This window comes from Cetorhinus maximus, chromosome 15 (assembly GCF_964194155.1).
Source record: "Cetorhinus maximus chromosome 15, sCetMax3.hap1.1, whole genome shotgun sequence".
Lineage (NCBI taxonomy): Eukaryota > Metazoa > Chordata > Chondrichthyes > Lamniformes > Cetorhinidae > Cetorhinus > Cetorhinus maximus.
In genome coordinates, this window is record NC_135893.1 from 94,763,827 (window position 1) to 94,788,002 (window position 24,176).

Consider the following 24,176-nt stretch of genomic DNA (forward strand, 5'->3'; position numbering starts at 1 on the left):
ATGAGAATTTTAAAATCAAGGCGTTGCTTGACCGGGAGGCAATGTAGGTCAGTGAGCACAGGGGCGATAGGGGGACGGGACAGACTTACAGCAAGTTCAGACACGGGCAGCAGAGATTTGGACGACCTCAAGTTTACAGAGGGTAGATTGCAGGAGACCAGCCAGGAATGAGCTGGAGTAGCTGAGTCTAGAGAAAACAAAAGCACAGGCGAGGGTGTCAGCAGCAGATGAGCAGAGACAGGGGTGAGGTCGAGGGATGTTACGGAGGTGGAAATAGGCAGTCCTAATGATTGTCTTTTGCAATTGGCAGTGCTTAACCTTTTGATGGTAGTAGACGTCTTCACTTAGAGGTAGTGACTCAAGTAATAATAGTTAATTCATCTCTGATGTGTGACTTTGTTTTTGTTGCCACTGTCAGGAAAGGGTTGTTGACACAATCCATTCAGATTTGTACTCTTAATTTCCTGGTGTTGGCTCAGGGCGTCCTGCCTGATCTATCTGTTTATTGTCTCATATAGATACACTTGCCATTACGCAATGTTCATCGTGCATTTCCTCCTCCTTCGTTTCATGGTCGATAGATTCTCGAGAGTACCGGGATTCCTTTCCCTAGCTTGTGCTAGAAGCCATATTTTTCATGATTATGAAGTGTCTGCTGAATCTTCCCATCCCACTTTGTTATGCATTTTACTGTCATTATGTGTCAGGTTGACTGATGCAGGCATATTATCTGCTTTATCATGCATGCAGTGAACCAGTGGTGTTGACTTTCACTGCCTTCGTCTGGTATTAATCGGGCAGCAATGGCCTCAAATAGGAGCGAGCGGGCCTAATTTAACAGTCAGGGTACTTACTGACTGGATCGGGTGCAATGCTGGTGTCACACCTGCACGATTTTATTCTCACTGTAGTCAGTGGATAGTGAAATAAAAGCAAAATACTGTGGATGCTGGAAATCTGAAATAAAAACAGAAAATGCTAGCAAAACCCAGCTGGTCTGGCAGCATCTGTGGAGAGAGGAGCAGAGTTAGCGTTTTGAGTCCAATATGACTCTTCTTCGGAACAGTTCAAGAAAGATATTCGACTCGAAATGTTAACTCTGTTTTTCTCTCCACAGATGCTGCCAGACAGGCTCAGCGGAGAGTGATATTGGGGCGGCATTATACATTTGCCCAGTCCCCAACCCCCTCACCACCATGTAACGTTGAGGGATACAAGGATCTCCGCTGGCAAAAGGCGCCAGGCTTTACTCCAGAAATTCTCATAGATCCCAAACAGGTAAAGCTGATGAATTATGATGAATAAATTGACGCGGATTCCTGCTACAAGCCATGGAAGACGGTTCGATCACCTCTGAGGGGAGGATGGGGACCATGTGGGCAAGAGCTGGTGGAGACCCCCGCGATTGCAGAATAGCAAAAACTGTCGGCTAATCCATAGCATCCTCATCTCTCAGTGACAGGAGTCATTTGATCGGAACGTTTGTGTCAGCGAATCCAGCTCCTTTTTCTTCATGCTTTAATCTTTGCTGCTGTCCACCGTGAACACTTGTGGGTTATTTGCATACCTTCAGGAGATCATCTTCCCGCTACTTGGTACTGTTTGTGTGTTTATGACAGAGAGGTGCCCAAAATGGGATTGTACTTCTTAGAGCAGGGAAGCGGAGACTCGATAGAAGTGTTGGAAATGATGAGGGGCTTTGTTAGAGTAGCTGGGGAGAAATTGTTTCCACCGGCAGGAGGGTCAGTAACCAGAAGACAGATTCACGATAATTGGCAAAAAAAAACAGAGGTGACCTGAGGTGAATTTTGATTTACACAGTGAGTCATTGTGACCTGAAATGTGCTGCCTAAAATAGTGGTGGAAGCAGATCCAATAGTAACTTTCAAAAGATAATTGGATTAGTGTTGGAAAGGGCCATGGGGAAAGAGCAGGGGAGTGGGGCTAATTGGATAGTTCTATCAAAGAGCCAGCACAGGCATAATGTGCCGTTGGATTCTATAACTCTGAAAATGCCTTAATAAATGGGTTCAGCAGTAACCTCCCCAACACAATGTGTACTATGTGACATTACCTTCTCACAGAAGAGCCAACTGCAAGGACTCAATTATCTACTAAACAGGGCACCTGCCAATGAAACACTTCAATCCTTAGCAACGGTACTGCAGTCTGTATATTTTCAAAGATGAACAAAATTAACGAAAGCACTGAAGAATTCAACAATTAAAGCGACAAACTTCCTTGAAGCAACGGATGGATAATCCGCGAAGGGACAGGCTGGTCGGCGTAAATTAATTATGATGTCCGAAAGAGCCCAAAAAGTGCCCGTGAAGCCTTTCTTATTGATACTAAGCCCCGACTCTGAAATATTAGTGTTGTTTAGTTTATTGATGGGCTGCGTGGGCCCTTTGTGTGACCTCCAAACCGAAATAAGATATATCAAGTGATATTGGGAACATGTTGAGTGAATGCTATATGATGATTGGTCCCTGCTTGCTGTCTTTGTTTTTGTTCACATGGCTACGCTTGGATACAGACTTGTTTTTTTAGAAGCGTGGGGTGATGGTCCTCTTTCATAGTGGTTGGGGCCATTTTTGGCCCAGCCAATCATCGAACAACTAACTAATGGGTTAAAATATTGATCTGATGATCTTTGGGTAGGTGGCAATTTCAGCAATAAGCGGCGATTAAAATGAAGGATTAAATCTGAATGTTTCAATAGCAGGCTTAAGGCTTTGAGCAAGAGATGCATGTGGGGGCAAGGGGGCCAGGGGAGGGGGTATGTCAGGAAGAACTTTTTTATGCAGCGAGTGGTAACAACTTGGAACCCGCTGCCCATGAGGGTGGTGGAAGCAGAAACAGCAAATGGTTTCAGAAGGAAATTGGATGGGCCGTTGAGGGAAATAAACTTGCAGGCCTGAGGGGACAGAACGGGGGAATGGGACTGACTGGATCGCTCTACAGAGAACCAGCATGGATTTGATGGAACGAATGGCCTCTTTCCGTGTCGTGGTGACTCTGTGGGTCAGATTTTACGGGTTGATGTGATCCCCGTGCCCCATGCCTGATAAGTCAGGGGGACCCCGCCAATGATTCCCAGCGGCAGCTCCACGGCAACTTAACACTGGGAGCAGCAATTATTGCTTTAAGGCGAGACCTGCCCCTACCTCAGGAGGAAGCTCCCCCACAAATTGGACGGCCAGCAGCTCTGTAGTCCCAGCAGCACTCGATAGGAGTGGTGACCACTGCTGGGGCTACAGACAGTCCCAGGTAAATCGAGGGTCGGTGAGGGATGGTGAGGGGAGGGGGGATTTGGGGGACTGATGGGTTCAAGAGGCTGAGGGAGGGTAAAAGGGGAGATGGCCTAGGTGGGGTGAGGGGAGGGCCAGGGGGTAGGCAAAGGAGGTTCTTCACGTCTTGCCTGACACCAACCTGCACAGCTACCACTGCTGGGCTTCCCATGTGGCATGGGCCTCCCCCATTAATCTGCCACTTAAGGGCCTCAATAGGCCCAAGGGCAGGTGGGCTGCCCGATGCTTCCAGTGCCCTCCCATAACATTTCAGGCAGGTCAGGGGCAGGTGGGTAGGTGGCTGACTTCAAACCAACTGGCAGCAGAGTGTAAAAACTATCCCTATGACTCTAGGAGCCAGTGAAATTGGTGTAATCAATTAAAAAACAAAACAAAATTAGGAAGCGGTATTAAAACACATGAAAGCACAAGGCTACATGAGGAGAGAATAGATTCCTTTGAACCAAAATTGTTTAGAACTCATGCGCAAATACTCTCCTTGGGCTAAATTTCAACAAAGTAATGGAAGTCTGGGCTCTCAGCCAAGCATGCATAATGAGGCTTGGCTGGGAGCCCAAATTTCCATTAGTTTGTTGAAATAGATGCACAGAAGTGAAAACATTGCTTGGTTGACAGCTCAAGCACTTTTTCCTTAGATCTATTTTGTCAATGGTTCAATGTTTATTTACATAAGATAAAGAGAGTCAAGTGCTTATAGCTTCTGCTATTGATACTTTAAAGGTCTAGTTGGTTGACACTTTTGTGGGGCTGTAGTAACAGCAGATGTTTTAAAGAACACTATGAATGCTTTTTTTAAGCTTTTCCACACATGTCATTGTTACAATAGAGGTAATTAGTTCTGTACAGAGTGTAAGCTGTGTGAATGGGCATGCAAGTGTTATGAGTTGGCATGGAGGATATAAGGGGCCATTGGATGTGGGTAGGGGCATGGTTTGGCATGGAAGGAATGTGGGGCCATGGGGGGTGGGTGGGGCATGGGTTGGCATGGACAATTTGAGGGGCCATTAGGGGTGGGTGTGGGGGCATGGGTTGGCATGGAGGCATGAGTAAGACATTTTGAAGTTATCTTTTGAAAAGTTCCCGCATCTAGACTATGGTTCACCGTTCCTCCTGATGGGCCGTGAACCACGAGTCTTTGAGAAGCTGGTCTGACTCCACAAAAATTGCCGGGGCGGTGGAGGGGGGAGGGGGCTAGGAGCTGCCTACCCGTCAATGGAGCCAGGGAATGCAATGTGCGGGCTTGCTGCCTGCACTCTTCTCCCATGCCAGTGAAAATTGGCGATGACGAGAATGCGGATGGGAATCCCAGAATCGGGTTTAATCCTCCATTTTTAAAGGTCCGCAGAGTCTCCCTGACTCCGCGAAAATCTGGCCCCATGTTTTCACCCCTCTGTCCTTAATTGCCCTGCAGAGCTGTACAGTTGCCCCAGCGGGCACGCATAAGCCATGCGCGAGCTGGAGACCTGCATGCAGTTTGAACACCAGTGGGAAAGTTCAGCTCCTGGAGAAATATAGAGCGGATTCAGAGAGAAAACTCTTCTCTTCCAGCACCGAGGGGTCTGTTCATTAACCAGTTCACCATGCCAGGCTTGACTAGGGAAGCTATGAAGATCAGCAGCTTGCATTCCATGACTGATCATTTATAATCCATACCACTTAGCTTTAGAAAATGGTTTGAAATCCAAGTGCACTTTATATCAGAGTCATTGTGCAGCAAGATCAGGCATTTTGCAGATCTGTACTTCAGTCAGTAGTTATAGTTAACAGTTAATTATTATATATTGCTACATTTGTAGCAATAGACTTTGTACATGGGGGCATTGAATACAAAGAAAGTTGTGCTGAACCTTTACAAATCTCTGTTGAGGTCTCAGCTGGAATATTATGTATACTTCTCTGGGCACCACACTTTAGGAAAGATATCAAAGTCCCAGAGAATGTGCAGGTGAGGTTCACCAGGATAACACCAAGGATGAAGGAGTCTGGAAAAATTGGATAAGCTGGGATTGTTCCTGTTAGAACAGGGAAGTTAAGGGGAGATCCAACAATGGTATTCAAATTTATGACAGGCTTTGATAGCTAGGGTAGTGAAAAGCTGTTACCCTTGCTAAGAGGGGCAGTAACCAGTGACCATAAATTTAAAATAATTGGCAAAAATACTGGAGAGGGAATTAGCAGAATTTTCTTCACGGAGAGGGTTGTTGAGATCTGGAAGGTGTTGTATATTTTATATATCTCAGAGCAATGCAGAGATGATACTAGTGTCTAAGTGTGCAATGGGTTCATTTACAAGGGTCTTAAAATATCTCTGCAAACACAAAATGTCTGCACTGTGCTTATCCCAGCTCAGCTTCCAGTAGCTTTTGTGGTGTCTGTTTACTTAGCTCTGAGTCCATACCCAGGCTTAACCAATCAAGCACAGTGAAACTCTTTCGAGTTATCAACAGTCACAGATTGCAACTCATTCGAGTACAATCACAGTTCTTGGTTTCCGGGAGTGGGACATGAACCCACAACCCAAGCACAGTGAACATAGATCAATTACCAGCCTCACACAATCAAGTACAGAACAATTGAATGATTGAGCATTACAGAATGCACTTCCTGAAAGGAACTTAGGAAGTAGGAGCAGGAGTAGGCCATTCAGTCCCTTGAATCTGCTCCACGATTCAATTAGATCATGCCTGATCTCCTACTTCAATGCCGTTTTCCTACACTATCCCCATATTCCTTGATATCTTTAATATCTAGAAATCTATTGATCTCAGTCTAAAACATACTCAGTGACTGGGCCTCCACAGCCCTCTGGGGTAGAGAATTCCAAAGCCTTACCACACTCTGAGTGAAGAAATTCCTTCTGACCTTAGTCCTAAATGGTCTACCCCTTACTCTGAGACCGTGTCCCCTGATTCTAGGCACCGCCCTCCCCTCCCCCGCCAGGGAAACCATCCTTCTTGCATCTGCCTTGGCGGGCTCTGTAAGATTTTTGTACGTTTCAATGAGTTTGCTTCTCATTCTTCTAAACTCTGGAGAATACAGGCCCAGACTCCTCAATCTCTCCTCATAGGACAATCCTGCCATGCCAAGATCAGTCTGGTGAACCTTCGTTGCACTCTCTCTATTGCTAGTACATCCTTCCTGAGGTAAGGAGACTAAGACTGTACACAATACTCCAGGTGCAATCTAACCAAGGATCTATACAAGTGCAGCAAACCTTCTGTACTCCTGTACTCAAATCCTCTTGCCAAGTGTGGAATCAGATTCCATTGGAACTTTTAAAAGACAGTTGCATATGTATTTGACATGGATTAATTTGCAGGGTTATGGGAAAAAAATGGGGTGTGGAACCAAATGAAACAGTTCTTTCAAAGAGCCAGCATAGATATATTGAGACAAGTGGCCGTGTTCTGCGCTGTATATGTAGGAGCAGTATTAGTCAAGCATCCTATGGTGCTACATTACACCAACAGAGCAGCCAACACTGACTTTGAGAGGCTCATTAGCTCCATCAACAGGAATGTGATAATAGTACAACTCTTGTTACATTGTGTTGAATTACAAATGGCTTCAAATTCACTTTAGTTCTCAATCTGAAATACAATAGCTGCAAAATGGATAAGGGAACAATTTGTGAAAGTACTTATTGGAGGAAACAGAAAAGGACTCAGTAGCTAAGGACATAGCTTTCTACAAATCGTTTATCCTCACCTTTCATTTTCTATCTTCTTTGTCTAATCGCAAAGCTGTTGTTGATACAGGCAGTGTAACTGAATCTTAAGATCCGTACCATAACCATTGCAGATTAGTAAAGGAATCATTAACCCCTCGAGATTACTTGCAGAATCATTAGCGATTAGTTGCAAATATGACCGGTATATTATTACATAGAGACTTGTAGATGCCTTGGATGGATTACAAAGCACTAAGAAGATCAAAGGGGCTCAAATATCATCAACCATGGCCACAACATTCAGAAGATTAAATATTAGGTATCTGAAATTGTCTGAAGCGCTCAAAAGCTGTATGCTTGTGATGTGATGTCCAAGTGTGATCCCATTTGCTTACGGAATTTAGTTTTTGCCAAAATCTAATGTCAGACAGAGCACTTTCTTAATGTCTCATGCTCCACACACTGAAGGATTTGCACCATTATGTAATCACTTCAAGTCTATTAAGAGATATTAAACAGCTGATGGTTGGAAAATAACAGAGCTGGTATATATTAGAATTGGTATAAGAATAGCAAGTATATGCTTGTGCTAAATGATAAAGTAACATTTAAAAATGTAGTATTTAACAACCTCAGCCAAAGTCTAGAAGTGAAGTTTCGCTAACTTTGAAATGTATGCGACCCTCGACCATGAGTTTGTTACTTCTGGACTTGACTTTTCTAACACACCTCCTGGAAGGCCTCCCACATTCCACCCCCCCCTGTAAACCTGAGGTCATCTAAAATTCTACAATCCGTGTCTTTACTTGGACAAAGTCCTGTTCATACAGCACCCTGGTGGAAGGGTTGAGAACTAGAGGGCAGAGATATAAGGTAATTGGCAAAAAATATAAGTTTGAGCAGCAGGTGAAGCTAGCTGTTTCACGTTGCTACAATGCAGTAGCAACACGAGTGGTATTCGCCACTAACAGGATGCTGCCACCAAGCGAAAAATATGTTCTGCCTATCACACAAATGAGTAATGTAGTATATGAATTTCAGTGCCAGTGTGATGTCAGGTATGTAGGCCGTATGTCCGAACGACTGGTGGATCATAACAAAAAGCACATCACTTCAGTTGTTCGCAACAGGCAAAGTACTGAACATACCCAACCAGCCCACCCTTGCAAAATTCAAAACACATGTCCAATGTTAGATGCGATTCTGCGATTGGACAGCACTTGCTAAACAATTCTGATTGTGCTAAGAACTACACTAACAACCAATTTAAGATTATCAGTAAGGTTCACAGTGTGGCTCACTTATGTGTGCTAACGGCTACGTATATTCACATACCGGACCCTGTCCCTGGCAGTCAGAAGGAACTTGTCCACATATTGCACCTTTTTCCATCGTTTATTCCCCATGGCAATGCCTTGGCCATTCAGTGTCATCCTGTCTGGTTTGCATTTAAACAAAAGCTTAGCAGTTAACTGTTCCCTGGTGCATTCTCATGGCAAACCCTCTGCCAGGCAGAGTCCACTTGCCAACCAATCAGCACTCTCTTTTCATGCAGTATAAATTGTTGTTCCTTTACAATTGGTATTCTTGTGAATCTGTCCTCATGAATGCAAGATGAAAAGCTTTGGCAGCAAGTCTCTTTTCTCAGCAACACTAAAGAAGCAATGGAGACATAAGGAGAAACTTCTTCACACTGCAAGTAGTTAGGATTTGGAATGGACTGCCTGAGAGTGTGGTGAAGGCAGGGTCAATTGAGGCATTCAAAAGGGAATTAGTTCATTATCTGACAAGAAAAGATTTGCTGGGGTTAAGGGGAAAAGACGGGGAGTGGCACTAGGTGAATTGCTCTTTCAGAGAGTCAGCACAGACAGGCTGATTGACTTCCTTCCGTGATGTAACCATTCTATGATTCTATAAAGAAACTTCTTAAAACCTACTGCCGATGTGAACGGAGATTTCAATGGCTCGCCAGCCCCACCATGGGGGAACCCACCATGAGGGGACTGGAAAATTCCGGCCCTAGTAACAATTGCCTACTGGGTTGTCTCATGTAACAGAAAAATGTAACAGCCAATTTGCAGAAAATGAAACCTCCCACAAACAGCAATGAGATTATGAACTGATAATCTGTTTTAGTGTTGTTCATGGTTAAGGGTTAAATATTGACACTGTAATGAACTTCTCCACTCTTCTTCAAAATAATGTCGTGGGATCTTTTACATCATTTGTGAAGGCAAATGGGACCTCACCCAAAAGATGGCACCTCCAACAGTGCAGCATTCCCACGTACTGCACTGAAGCAATTAAAATGGAGATATGAGACAAACCAGGTCTTGAAAGTGCTAAAAGCTTTGCAAAATGCGGATGTAATTTGTTTAGTTTAAACTGATCGCAGTACAGAACAAACTGAAACTCTTTCCAATGCTACATCATCTGACATTTCTTCTCTATTAACAAAACGAAAATACAGGGAAGAACAATTTTATTTTATTATTTGTTCATGGGATGTGGGTATCACTGGCTGGGCCAGCATTAAATGCCCTTGTTCAGAGGGCATTTTTTTTAAAGAATCAACCACATTGCTGTGGGTCTGGAGTCACATGTAGGCAGATTTCCTTCCCTAAGGACATTAGTGAACCAGATGGGTTTTTACAACAATCAACAATGGTTTCATGGTCATCATCAGACTTTTAATTCCAGATTTTTTTATTGAATTCAAATTTAACTATCTGCCAAGGTGGGATTCAAACCTGGCTTCCCAGATCATTACCCTGTGTCTCTAGAATACCAGTCCAGTGACAATCTTGGATTATGTCTCATACCACCGTCTTAATTGCTTCAGTGCTGTATGAGGGAATGCTGCACTGTTGGAGATGCCATCTTTTGGGTGAAACATCAAACTGAGGTGATCATTTTGCTTTTTTAATTTCTCTGGGATTAAGCCTTGTTGCTCCACACAATGCCTCCTTGCTGGCAAATAAGTGCCCAAATCCATCCCAGTCTGTTAGAAGGTAGTAACCACAACCTCTTTCTCCAGCTCTTGTCCTCCCTGTATGCAGGGAGACATCTGATCTGTACTCAATGGTTGCCTCACAAAGGCACAGGCGGAGGTGATAAACCAGCAAGCTGGGGATGTAGGTGCTTCACAGCAGAATGTGCTCCAGTTTCCAGAGTGTGATTTTTATTCCAAGGACTAATAGTAGGACTCCAAAGGAACAATTGAAGGGATGATCTGGAGAAGGTTAGAAAAAAATCAATTCTGTAAGCCTACCTTGTTTCATCTGAGCTCATAAATGGTTGGCCTCTATATCAGGTCTTAGCTTGTTCCAAATATATCAATTAAATATGACGCAGTTCACATTCCATTGACAACAGCCATGATAGGGATAAAAAAGAGACCTTAGCATCTTTCGATCCTCTTTTTTATGGCGAGTAGGAAAAGTAGGAGCCACAGTTTAATTCAAGCCAGCACTGAAGCAGTTTAGACTTTGTGCCCTGTATAGACAATTCCATTTCTGATGTGTCTCTCCTCTAGTGTAGTGTGTCATGCAGTATGCAGTTCCATAAGAATCAGGCATCCTCCGTATGTTGCCCAAGTGCCATTGTTCTTGTGTGAACCTTAACAGTGGGGTTTGCTAGGCTATTTGACTGTGAGAAGCATTTCAAGCGCTGGACGTCACCTTCACTCCACCTGAGCACAGGAATCTTCCAGCATAGTCACTCGATTGCAAGGACAAGAGCCTTTCATTACATCTTCCAGCTCATTACACAAGGTGAAAACAAATAGTCACAAGAAAGTTTTCCATTCCTTGCTTTAAAGGTGCCAAGTAAATGCTTTGTTTAATGCCTATCCCTAATTGATGGGTGAGTCGTCTTCTAGAACTGCTGCAGCCCGTGTTATGTAGGTAGCACCACAGTGCAGTTAGGGAGTGATATCCAGTGACAGTAAAGGAACAGTGGTATAGTACAAGTCATGGCGGTAAATTCAAAGCAAACGAGCAAAGAGAATTGGTCCAAGGTCAGGAATGAAGTACATTCTGCCTTGCCTCCTGGGTACAAATGCAATGAAAAAGCCGAATGGAACTTTATCCCAAATGTGTTGGCATTTAAAAGTGAGGCAGTGATGCTTCAGTTGTACAAAGCTTTGCTTGAACTCCACCTGGAGTACTGCATTCAGTTTTGGGCACTCAGGCATGGTGTTTCAGTCAAAATAAAGGTAAGTGACAATTCATCAGAATGATATTGAGACTTAAAGGATTAAATAATAATGACAGGTTCCCTAAACTTGATTTGTATTCCTTTGAGCGTAGTATAGAAGGGCGATCCAATGGAGGTGTTTAAAATGATCGAGGGACTTAATGGGATAGATACAAAGGAATTATTTCCTCTGGTAGGAGTGTCCAGTTCAAGAGGACATAATCTTAAAATCAGAACTAGGTCATTTAGGAGTGAAATTACGAAGAACTTCTTCATATGAAGTGAGCGGAAATCTGGAACTTGCTCCCCCAAAGACTGTGGATGAAGGATTAATTAAGACTTTTGCTACTGAGATCAATAGTTTTTTCTGACGTGTGGATATCTGGATCAAAGGTGGGTCGTAGAGTTGAAGTACAGTGCAATCCTGATCTAATTGAATGTCAGAATAGGAGTGACTCACTCCTGTTCCTGTGATCCCACACCTCTTTAGCTTCTTCCTCCATTGTGCTTATTAACTTCAGGTTTAATTTTTAATACAAGCATGTCAAAATACAATGATTAAAATTGCCAGAATGTATTGTATCTTTACAATCTGTATCAGGAACAAAATTATGTCATGGTTTAGGTAACTATCTTGAAAGTTGTGTTTCAATATTTCGCTCGTACAATATTTTTATCTCTATGGGGAACTCAGCATTTCTCTATCACATTTTAATAGACAATATACATTTTACATAGCCATTTTCAAGAAAGCACTTTTATATAGCACTTTTCAAAACCATCATACATCTCAAAGCACTTTCCAGCCAATGAAGTACTTATGTTAAGTGTAGCCACTGTTGTAAAGTAGGGAACATAGCAGTAAATTTGCACACAACAAACTCCCATAAACAGTAATTTGATGATGACTAGATAATTTTTTTTTTGTGATGTTGATGACTGTATGGGTTCCGTTCCCTTCCTCCTTAGTGATTCCTGGACCCCAGAATTACAAGAACAAAATGCACGTGACAAACAGGTTCAACCTTAAGGCTCAACCTTAAACTCATTACTTTATTAAACCAACAAAACCCAGTACAAACCCCTTTATGATTTGACTGAAACTTACAATCACCCACTGGGCTGGCCGATCCTGTTTTTGATTGTAGGCCTGGATCTGGAGATGACCAGTCCCTGTCCTTCTTCACCTGACTGCAGTGCCCACGCTTTGGAGCTGTCCTTTTTTTAATAATGTCACAGTCACTCTATCACACCTGGACCTCAGGCATAGATTGAGATAACAGCCAGCTTGTTCGTCTGGTCTTTCATATCTCTTTATTCGGTATTTCAATCTCTTGAACTATGCAAAACTGCAAGCTCAAAGACAATTACTTATCTCCTCACCTGCTGTTTACACAGCAGAAGATTATGGTGATTTTCCTCACTGCGATTAGCTCATAGCTTTGTTCCGATGTTAATGTTTCTTCCGTTGTTGCCGGAACTGATGGTGATTCATAACTGCAGTTAACTTATGGCAGTTGTTAACATTCTCCAAACCGATCATGAGTCAGGGTTTCAGTTAAACTCATTCTTTCTGAGCATGAAGGTTAACTGTCTGATTCTGATAAAGAGTCATATGGACTCAAAACGTTAACTGTGTCCCTCTCTGCACATGCTGTCAGATCTGCTGAGTTTTTCCAGGTATTTTTGTTTTTGTTCTAGATTTCCAGGATCCGCAGTATTTTGCTTTTATCTGGTTAACTGTCTCATGTCCTTCATGAGGGGTAAATATTGGCCAGGGCACCAGAGATAACTCCCTTGATCTCCTTTGAAATAGTGCCATGGAATCGTTTACATTATCCAAGCGGGCAGATGGGGCCTCAGTTTAACATCACACCTGAGAGACAGCATCTCCAACAGTGCAGCAATCCCTCATTACTGCACTGTCAGCTTTGAGTTTTTGTATTCGGGTCCTGGAGTGAGGCTTGAATCCAGAATTTTATGATTTAGAAGTAAGTGTGTAACCAACTGAGCCACAACTGACATGGCAACTGACACTAGGAAACAAAAGTCCAGTTAGCTTATGGTGAAGGTGTACAACGGTTGGTATAAAACCCAAGACCTAAAATGCAAAGTAACAATCCAACACATCCTTCAGGAGTGAAGTTACTATATGTTGTAAATATCTCGCGTATTAGAGGAACTGTTACCAAAACTGAAATGCACGCCGATATGTATTGGGGAGACTCCTGTAGCATTATACAGCAGATGTTCGGTTGCAGACTGTTGTCATACTAAAGCTGTGGATAAGTCCCACTCCACAGTCTTGAGCGCACAATCTTAGGCTGGAAATTCAGTGCAGTACTGAGGGAGTGCTACACTGTTAGAGATGATGTCTGCCCTCTCAGGTGATGGTAAAAGATCCCATGGCATGAAATGAGTAAGAAAAGAGCAGCAGAGTTCTTTGCAGTGAGCTGGGTCAATATTTATGCAACACGGTAAAATCCTGAATCCCACACGGGATCCGTCCACAAATTTGTGTTAAGAAGAGTTTCCTGATAGCCGAGGAGGCCCCATTCCCACATGAATGTGTCTCTCTGTAACCCAATGTGCCTATAAACGTGGTCTATGTCAAAGATAGATTCAAATGCCAAATGAAAACACACTAAAGCAGTAAATGTGTGAAAAAGTCTTTATTCAATTTGTTCACAGCTTACAATGGCCTGGCCTTGCAAATGACCAGAGCTTTACATTGAATAATTGTCGGGAGTTAGCTCCAGAAAAACTCCGTAATCTTTCTCTGCTTAGCATGCGGTCTTCAGACGTGCATGATACAGTCCACCATGTCGTCGATGCAAACATGTTTTCGATGTTTTCGTACTGCAGTGCGAAATCGCGGAGCATCTCTCCGCCACTTGTGTCATCGGCTAGGCAAACAGACAGGCAAACGGGCAAGCATTCATCCGACTCTTCAGGGTCATCGGCCTCCTTGGTTGAAGAACATATTGCATCATCTGTCAGTTCCATCATGCAGCGCACGGCATTGTGCACCTCCACATAAGTCTCCATGATTGTCTCTGCTACAATTTCCAAGCCGGCCTCCCGCAGGCAAGCGAAAAGTGCATTGTCATCGGGTTGGTAGGCCTCACCCTGCTCCTCCTTGTTCTCGACGTTTTGTGCAGTCGTAACGTGTTTAAACTCAGCGTGGTGGAAACATTTGACAATTGTGGCTTCGGTCAACATCTTCCATGCCTTCTTCATCATGAATATGGCCTTTAGAACATATGGATTGTACTCCTGCTTCTCACTGATGACCTCGATAACCTGAGAGATCAGCTGCTGTCGGTAGTGAGTTTTCAGGTTCCTAATCACCCCTGATCCATTGGCTGCAGTGTTGGGAGGAAAGAACATCAGTTTAAAGCCAGTGATGTCGGGGTGCACGGGGCAGTGGTCTGTAATGATGACAATCTTCCTTTCCTTTCGCTGATACATTTTGTCCACTTTCCTGATTCACGCCTCAAAAACATTGGAGGTCATCCATGCAGTTTGGTCAGCCGACTATTGCGCGAGTAGTGTCTTGACATTCGTGAAGCAACATGGCTTCTTGGATTTGCCTACTACAAGAATCGGCAGCTTTTTGGTGTCATCCATGTTGGCGCAGAGCATGGCAGTGACACGTTCCTTGCTCCGCTTTCCACCATTACATGTTTTACCTTTAGACATCAAAAAGCGGTCTGGCAAAGGACAGTGAAACAGTCTGGTTTCATCAGCATTAAAATGTCTCGTGGTGCATACTCACTCAAGACACGGGCAAGACCATTTTGGAGCCAATTATTTGTAATTGCTGCCGTAACCACCGCATCCTCACTGCTTACCACGTGGAAGACAACGTCGTGACTTGTCTTGAATTGGTCCAGGCATCCATCGCTACAGGTGAACTCCATGAGGCCCAGATTCTTTGCCAGGGCAACTCCCCTTTCCTGCAGGGTTAGACTAGAGATGGAAATATTCTCTGCTCGGATTTCTTTAAACCACGTTAGCAGAGCTTCTTCAACATTGGGATAGGCAACTGTTCTCATCCTCTTCCTTGCTGGAGAGAATGTCTGCTTATTTACCTGTTCCAAGATGTTCTCCTTGTGCTTCAAAATGATGGACAAAGGACAAACTTGATGGCGGAACCGCCTACTCTTTCAAGATGTTCGCTTTCCGCTTCGTACCACAGTTTTCCACTCGCTGTATCAACTTCACCTTTTCTCCGTTTGATAACTTTCTCACAGGCTTAGCCATACTCGCAGGTTTTGCATGTCTTTTCACAGGGAGATCTCAATGTCAAATTGCGGCTTGTCCGGTGCTCCATGATTTTGCACTTTTGTGTGGTCTAACTCCGCCTTGATTGGTTGATTACGTCATATGACAAGTGGCACAAGTCGGCTAATCCAGAGTTACTATTGCAGAATTTTGGCTTATCATGGGCATCGTTCTATGAGACTTGCTATTCTGCCTGTGGGAATGATTGACGACTTCCACGTGGCCAGAAATTTCACTGCATATATTGTCGTCAACAAACACCACTAGAGCAGATTATCAGGTCATTATCTGTTTGTTGGACCTTGTAGTGCTAAACATTTCCTACATTACAACAGTGACTATACTTCAGAAGTATTTGACTGTAAAGCTGGGACATCCTGAGGTTATGACGGTGCCATATCAACGCAAATTCTTTTTTTTTTGCGCTATTATCAATGGCCTCTGATAAACCTCGAAGTAGAGAGTTGGTTCAATTTGCAGAGTTCACCCTCTTAGAATAAACCGTCTCCAGGGGCAGCCTGTGCCCAATGGGTCGTGGCATTGTCCGGACTGGCAATCCAGAGATCCAGGGTAATACCCCGGGCACCCGGGTTTGAATCCCGCCACGGCAGACGGTGAGATTTGAACCCAATAAAAAACCTGGGGCTAAGAAGTCGAATGGTGGCCGTTGTCGTAAACTCCTTTAGGGAAGGAAACCTGCTGCTGCCCCTTACTTGGGTCTGGCTTACAATGTGACTCCAGACCCACAGCAAATGTGGCTGACTCTCAAACGCCCCTCTGAAATGGCCCAGCAATGGGGCAGTTAGGGGTGGGCAACAAGTGCCGGCCTAGCCCCTTGTCTCATCATTCACCAATAAGGAGAAATTCCTCAATCCGTGGAGGGCTGGCAACAACCTGCCGCTTTTTTTTTCCGTGTTTATTTTGATTCCGAGTCATTGGGCCCATCTCCCCAGGCCCCGGGGGAAAGGGAATCGTCAGTCAGGGCAAGGGGCAGGGGCAGGGGCAGGGGCCGGCAGCCGCCGAGGAGTGAAATCACCCCCGCTGCCGTCGGCCTCTCAGCCCGGAACCTTCCGCGAGGGGATTAGGGGCCGCGGGGGAAGGGGTTTGCAGTGGCGCGTTTCCGTTCCGCCGCCCTGATGGGGCGGTTCCGGTGACGCAGGGGAGGCGGCCGGTGTCCCGGATCCCGGAGTCAGGGTTGGTATTGAGGGGGAGCGGGAAAGCCGGCTGAAGCCTTCACCTCCTCCCAGCAGCTGCTCTCGCTCAGGCTCAGCCCCCACGCCCCCCCCCCCCCGGAAAAGCTGGATCCCGCCGATGTGCGCATGTCAATTCAGCTTCAATAAAACCCGCCGGGCTCGGTTGAAGTGACCCAGCGGGTTTCAAACGGTCATCCCACGCCAGCTGACTCACTGATGCCCGAAGTGTCCCCGTGACAGTTATTGATGGTCATATCATCACATCTGAAACCAGAACCATGGGTTGGTGGCGCGGGTTTGGGTTCCGCCAGGGGCCACTGGGCTCCTGACCTCATTCCAGCCTTGGTTCCAACATGGGACCACAGAGCTGAACTCCGCCCCCCCCCCCCAGGTGAGGTGAGAGTGACTGGCCCTCGACATCAAGGCCGCATGTGACCTAGTCAAGGAGCCCCGGCAAAACTGGAGTCAGTCGGAATCAGGGGGGAAACTCTCCGCTGGCTGGAGTCATACCTAGCGCAAAGGAAGATGGTTGCGGTTGTTGGAGGTCAATCGTCTCAGCTCCGGGACTTCACTGCAGGAGTTCCTCAGGGTAGTATCCTAGATCCAACCATCTTCAGCTGCTTCCTTCCATCATAAGGTCAGAAATGGGGATGTTCACTGACGATTGTACAATGTTCAGCACCATTCCTGACTCCTCAGATATTGAAGCAGTCCATGTCCAAATGCAGCAAGACCTGGACCATATCCAGGCTTGGGCTGACAAGTGGCAAGTCACATTCACGCCACACAGGTGCTAGGCAATGACCATCTCCAACAACAGAGAATCTAACCATCGCCCCTTGACATTCAATGGCATTACCATTGCTGACTTCCCCCATGATCAACATCCTGGGGATTACCATTGACCAGAAACTGAACTGGACTAGCCATATAAATACTGTGGCTACAAGAGTAGGTCAGAGGCTAGGAATCCTGCAGCAAGGAACTCACCTCCTGACTCCTCAAAGCCTATCCACCATCTACAAGGCACAGGTCAGGAGTATGATGGAATATTCTCCACTTGCAGCTCCAACAATACTCAAGAAACTTGACACCGTCCAGGATAAAGCAGCCCACTTGATTGGCACCCCATCCAGAAACATTCACTCCATCCACCACCAACACACAGTAGCAACAGTGTGTACCATCTACAAGATGCACTGCAGGAACTCGCCACGGCTCCTTAGAGAGCACCTTCCAAACCCACGACCACTACCAGCTAGAAGGACAAGGGCAGCAGATAGATGGGAACACCACCGCCTGGAAGTTCCCCTCCAAGTCACTCACCATCCTGACTTGGAAATATATCACCTTTCCTTCACTGTCGCTGGGTCGAAGTCCCGGAACACCCTCCCTAAAAGCTCTGGGGGTATACCTACACCACATTGCAGTGATTCAAGAAGGCAGCTTAGCACCACCTTCTTAAGGGCAATTAGGGATGGGCAATAAATGCTGTCCTAGCCAGAGACACCCACATCCCATAAATTAATTTTTTAAAAATTGTGCAGATGAGGAACACAGTGGCATTGTGGAAATACCAGGCTAATGCTCTGGGGACATAGGTTCAAATCCCATCACGGCAGCTTGTGGAATCTAAATTCAATTAATAAAAATAAATCTGGAATTGTAAGCCTGTCTCAGTTTCATGGTCACCATGACTATCATCGATTTTTGTAAAAAGCCATCTGGTTCACTAATGTCCTTTTGGGAAGGAAATCTGCCATCCTCGCCTGGGCTGGCCTACATGTGACTCTGGATCCACAGCAATGTGGTTAACTCAACTGACCACTGCAATGGCCTAGCAAGCCATTCAGCAGTTCAAGGGCAATTAGGGATGGGCAATTGATGCTGATCTTGCTAGCGGCACCCACATCCCATCAAAGAATAAAACAAGTTCTACCTCAGTGAGTACCCCAGGGTCCAGGGTGGCCAACTGTCCTGTATTTTAAGGGATTGTCCTGTATTTTGACTGTCCCTTAAGGGATGTCTTTTGTTCCGCATTTCTAGGAGAGCCTGTGGGAGCCTGAGCCTGGGCATCTCAGTTGAGTGATTTGAGCCGGACTACAAGACTGTGATTTGGCCAGCAGAGAGAAAGATAATAATGTTGTGACTCCACAAGATAAGTTATAAGTTAAGTATGGTTGCTTTAAACCGTCCCCTCCCCCTCGCGCTCACTAGCACATCCCCCCCCCGCCCTTCCCCAGTCGAAGTGTCCCTATTTCTGATAAGAGTCGGTCACCCTGCGAGGAATCTCTGATCTAAAACATTTGCGTACTTAATCTTCATTTTGCATGTTCACCTTGACTTATGCAGGCCCTTGGCTTTACTGCAAGTATAGTGTGGACCACATCGAGTGTATCACCTTGTTTATGGCCAGCAGTAAATGCTAACTTTCAACACTTTGATGTTAAACTTGACATGTAGAGATTTAAATTAATCTCCTTCTAATCTTGATGAAGGTTTTTAAAGAAAGACTGCATTTATTTAGCAATTCAGGATGTCCCAAAGTGCTTTACAGCTAATAAAGTACTTTTGTAACGTCATCACCATTGTAACATAGAAAACGAAGCAGCAAACTCCCACAAACAGCAATGTGACAAAGACCAGATAATCTGTTTTTGTGATGTTGATTGAGGGATATGTATTGGCCCAGATACTGGGTCGAACTCTCCTGCTCTTAGGGGAGGATCTTTTACAGATCCGCAGGATCTTTCATATCTACCCACAAGGGCAGACGGGATCTTTGGTTTAATCTCTCATCCAAAAAATTTTTGTGTACAATATCACCAGAGGCTTTTGAACAATAACTTTTGAGTTTGTTTCACAAATTCAGCAAGAATGATACTCTGGCTGTAAATAATCTTTTAAAAATACAAGATTGAATAAAGAAATGCACTTGCTTCTCTGATGGCTCAAAGGGACTGGATAAATCATATATTCAGACCAGAAAGATCAAGAATTGATCTTTGGCCTGTACTAAGGTAGCTAGCTCATCACTGGGCTAGGTAGCTAACCGAATACCATTGAAACATGGCATCAAATCAATGTACAGAGGGGACAGATGAAAATGGGCAACAACGGGAGGAAAAACTAGTTGTCCTCATGTATGTGGCTAGGAGTTCCCCTTCACCTGAAGCTCTTATGATAAAGAACCTTACAGGTGCCTTGCCTCAGAATCACTAGGTTCTGGGTTCAAATCCCACTCCAGGGCTTGAGTGCAAAATTTAAGGCTGACACTCCAGTGCAGTACTGAGGGAGCATTGCACTGTTGGAGGTGCATTCTTTCGGATGTTAAACCAAGGTCCCACCAGCCTGCTCAGGTGGATGTAAAAGATCCCATGGCACCTTTTTGAAGAAGAGCAGGGGAGTTATCCCTGGTGACCTGGCCAATATCTATCCCTCAATCAACATTACTTGGTCATTATCACATTGTTAACCACATCCATAAATGTTGGGAAAATATGGATGTTAGCCTGTGATGTCGACACTGCCATAGCATAAGAGGTGGGGAACCAAGCACAATTGCCCTTTCAAAGAGCCAGCACAGACCTGATAGGCCAAATGGCCTCCCTCTGCACAAATTGCTTTGATTCAAACCTCACCACTTGGTGCAACACAGTGGGATCACTGATGCTTAATCCTTGACCTTCTGCTTGAGGCTTGTGTCAGCACATACACATCACCATACTCTTATAACCCATTTTGTCTGCTTTTTTAGAAATGGACCAGGATGACAGTGAAGGGGAAGCTGAGCTCAGGAAGCAGTCAGTTGGCGGCTTGGGTTTACTGCAGATCGCTGGATGCACAGGATTAACTGCATACGTAGTATGGGCAGGAATATTGATGCCTGGTTTCAGGAGGGTCCCTCTAAGGTTACAGGTAAGAGAAGCGCAACTTTCTACAAAATGCTTTGTGTGTACACCATGCAGATCAGACAACCTTACTTTAGGTGGCTGTACAAAAATGAATGTGCTTTAAGTTTCTCTGGTTAACCAGCAACTAGTATCATCGGCTTGAATATATATTCACGTCAAGTGTCTCATCATCCCAAACACCTGTACTCCTCAGTTCCTTTCATTGTGTAGAATACAACACCAGTGTCATCAGACAAAAGGATCGAACAAACCCCCCACCCTTTTCAACAGGTACACAAACAATCTATATCCAAATCATAAAGGAGACTTGTCAAACTAAAGAAAACTATTGTAAGGCGCTATTTTCAGAGGGAGAAAAGGTGTTTGGGTCAGACCTCAGCCCCAAATATGAAGTTAGGAGTAACAAGGCTTCAGGAAGGTCAGGGTCAGAGCTGGCAATAAAGTGACTGGCAACAAGCCCAGAGGTAACATGAGGAAAAGCTCTTGTAGACTATGAAGTACTTGGGATTTGTAATTCCCTGCCTGATAGGGTAGTGGAAACAAATTCAAATGGTGCCCTTCAAAAGAGAATTTGATAAATACTCGAAGGAGAAAAGATTTCCAGGGACATTAGGAAAGAGCAAGGGAGCGAGACTAACTAGATTGCTCTTTGAAAGAGCCAGCACAGACTTGATGGGCCAATCGGCCTCCTTCTGTGATGTAATATTCTATTGCTGTTCTGGTTTCTCTCAGTGATCATGAACTGGGAATGCTGGGCACAAATCTGACCTAATTTATGCCAGTAAGCAGGAAATTTCTCATATAACACTGAAGGAGAATTCAGATTGCTCCTGATCAGACGACTTCAGAGATCAGGAATTAACTATGAGCTTGGCAAGTGGGGGCTATCGTGCTGCACTCATTGCACTGGTGAATTTTTAACTGAATCTGAAAAATAAGAATTTGTCTGGTCTTCAGAATTAGTTAACGTAGGTGAACTGTGGATATTGTGTGTATTTCAGTTCCGAAGAAAGCCAAGCTGAGCACAATAAAGAGGTGTGATTATCTTTTACCAGGTTCCGTACATACCTGCAAGCCGCAAACAGGTGCAGAATGTGATGACCTTACTGGAAGGCCGGTCTGGCAAGGCGGTGGACTTGGGGTCAGGTGACGGCAGAATTGTATGTAAACATTTGGACTAAAATCCAATGTATTTAATACAGATTCTGTGGACAGGACTGTGAACAACTGTTACAAGTTAACTTGGATTTCAGTGCATACTTAACACCAACATTATAAAGACTTAAAAAAAAAACCTGAATGATTGCTCTCGTTTGCGGAAGCTGTCTTGTCTGTTTCATTTTTAAAAAATTTTAGGTTTTTTCTATTCTTTCTTTGGGTTTCCACAAACCGTTCCTACTCTGTAAACTGCCCACATCGTCGCTTCTGGCAATTGTGCTCTGAAAATGCCCACCCCTGACCCCGCCCACCCCTACTGGGGGTGCTTGGGAGTGGTCTGGACTGATTTCCTTCTACTCTGCCCTCCTTACATGTAGGTGGGGTGCTGAGCCAGATTAAGAAGAGGCACCAAGAACATTCGGGTATGCTGTCCACTCCCTCAGCCCCCCGCCCCCAGCCCTTAAAGCAACGGCAAGCTTTGGCATTTATCTTGTAATGTCCATAATGAGCCTGTCTGCCTTGCTGTCTATTGTCAGGATTTTTAAAATGCTAGAATATTTTGATACAGCAACTGTATCTAGTTTTTCTTTGTTATGGCGAGTTTTACCTCAGGGCCGTGGGTGTAGGCCCACACACTAACAACAACAACTTAAAAAGCGCTTTTAACGTAATAACGCACACTGTGGCTAATTCTCCTAGATTATCGCGGCTGAGAATACTGTGTGAGTCACTGTGTTAGGACACTGTGGGTGCGAATCCATTTCCAAGTGCTCCTGTTTAAATTTCTCTTCCTAGCTACTGCTCCCCATGTATACAGGGCATAGTCCCCATGTCATGTATGATTCTCCACTTCACCATTACTCATGAGCTCGAAGCCTGGGAATCCCTCTGGAATAGCCTAACAAGCCACTCAGCTCAAGAGAAACTAGGGATGAGCAACAAATGCAGGTCTTGCTGGCAACGCCCACACCCCATGAAAGAATAAGGAAATTGGCTGCATGTTTGGCCAGCAGGAGGTACACAAAAGTGAAGCGTGCACTGACTTTTCCTTTCTCCTTCAAAGGAAGTGCCTCCTCCCACACAGTGAGCGTTAAACCCATTTCCGAGATTTGGTAGAGATATTCAAAATCATGAGGGGCCTGGACAAGGTAGACAGGGTAGAAACTGTCCCCTATCATGAAAGGATCGAGAACAAGAGGGCACAGATTTAAAGTAATAGGCAAAAGAAGCGATAACAACTTGAGGATTTTTCACGGTTAAGGTCTGGAAGGCGCTGCCTGAGAGTGTGGCGGAGGCCGTTTCAATTGAAGCATTGGAAAAGGGAATGAGGCTGTTTTCTGAGAAAGCAGAATGTGCAGGGTTACAGGGAGAAGAGGCAGGAAAGGCTGTCTGTGAATTGCTCATTCGGAGAGCCGGTGCAGTTACAATGGGCCAAATGACCTTCTGCACTGTAACAATTTTGTGATGCACTGATTTTTGCCAGGCTGATTCCACAGGTTTGAAGGAAAAGTGGAGAGTGTCTCATTCTCGAGCACCTCTGGTAGCTGGTCACCCGTCTATTTTCAATCAAAGTGGTGCTGAGGCGGGGTGTGGGTTGGAATGGAATAAATTTGATATAGTTGGTAGATTATAGTCATCAGTAATGGTCATTATCACAACACTCCTGACTAATAAAAATACTTGAGTTTAAAAAATTGCTTGAATGTTATAGAACCATGGGATAGAATTTTACAACACAGAAAGGAGGCCATTCAGTCCACTTTGCCTGCGTCAGCTTTAGTTTAGTTTCACACCCCAGCTCTTTCCCCCATAACCCTGTAAATTCGTCCTCTTCAAAATGTTGAAAACCCTACCTTACAGTCACCCTGCTTTAAGTGGTGTATTAGAGATGAAAGACATCATTAGAAGTTCAGAAACAGCCCCCCCATAAGGTGTTTCACCCAGTCTCTCTCCTTCCTAAATGAGAGGACAAACCAATCAACTGCTTCCCCGTTACACTGATAGAAGCGTTAAAAGTTTGGTGGGGAGAAGGCTGGAGTGAAGTATAAATAGTGATATAGAACAGTCGGGCTGAATGGCCTGTTTTTATGCTGTACAGTGTGTGTAAGATGTTAGAAGAAATAGTTGCAGCTGTGGAGCTTTGGACTTCTTTCTGGTTGTAGCATTACCACCATTCGCTTGTCTTTTTTTTCCTCGTCGCGCTTTCTGATGTAACTACGCTTTTCATTGCGCCATTAAGTCACAGGATCCGTGTTACTCCGCAGGTTTTAGAAGCCAGTAAGCGTGGCTTCCATCCAGCAGTTGGCTATGAACTGAACCCATGGCTCATCAGGCTGTCAAAGTTCTACGCTTGGAGAGCAGGCTGTCATGGCCAGGTTTCTTACATGAAACAAGATTTATGGAAGGTAGACAAACCTTAATTTTGAGTTAATGTACAAAGGAGGGA

General features: G+C 44.7%; 1 protein-coding gene across 6 annotated transcripts in view; it reads left to right on the plus strand.

Moving 5' to 3' along the window:
- Positions 1 to 239: 239 nt before the first annotated feature.
- antkmt (adenine nucleotide translocase lysine methyltransferase) overlaps positions 240 to 24,176 on the plus strand; it is a 31,009-nt gene continuing 7,072 nt past the window's right edge. The window contains exons 1-5 of one of the 6 annotated variants that reach the window (XM_078558993.1): positions 16,596 to 16,659; positions 18,705 to 18,832; positions 20,416 to 20,576; positions 21,628 to 21,732; positions 23,995 to 24,135. In XM_078558993.1, coding sequence (XP_078415119.1) covers positions 20,418 to 20,576; positions 21,628 to 21,732; positions 23,995 to 24,135 — 405 coding nt within the window. In that variant the 5' untranslated portion in view covers positions 16,596 to 16,659; positions 18,705 to 18,832; positions 20,416 to 20,417. Of the gene's footprint in view, positions 351 to 1,123; positions 1,279 to 16,595; positions 16,660 to 18,704; positions 18,833 to 20,415; positions 20,577 to 21,627; positions 21,733 to 23,994; positions 24,136 to 24,176 lie in introns of those variants that run through there. The other 5 variants (XM_078558992.1, XM_078558989.1, XM_078558988.1 and 2 more) reach the window with 5 other exon arrangements.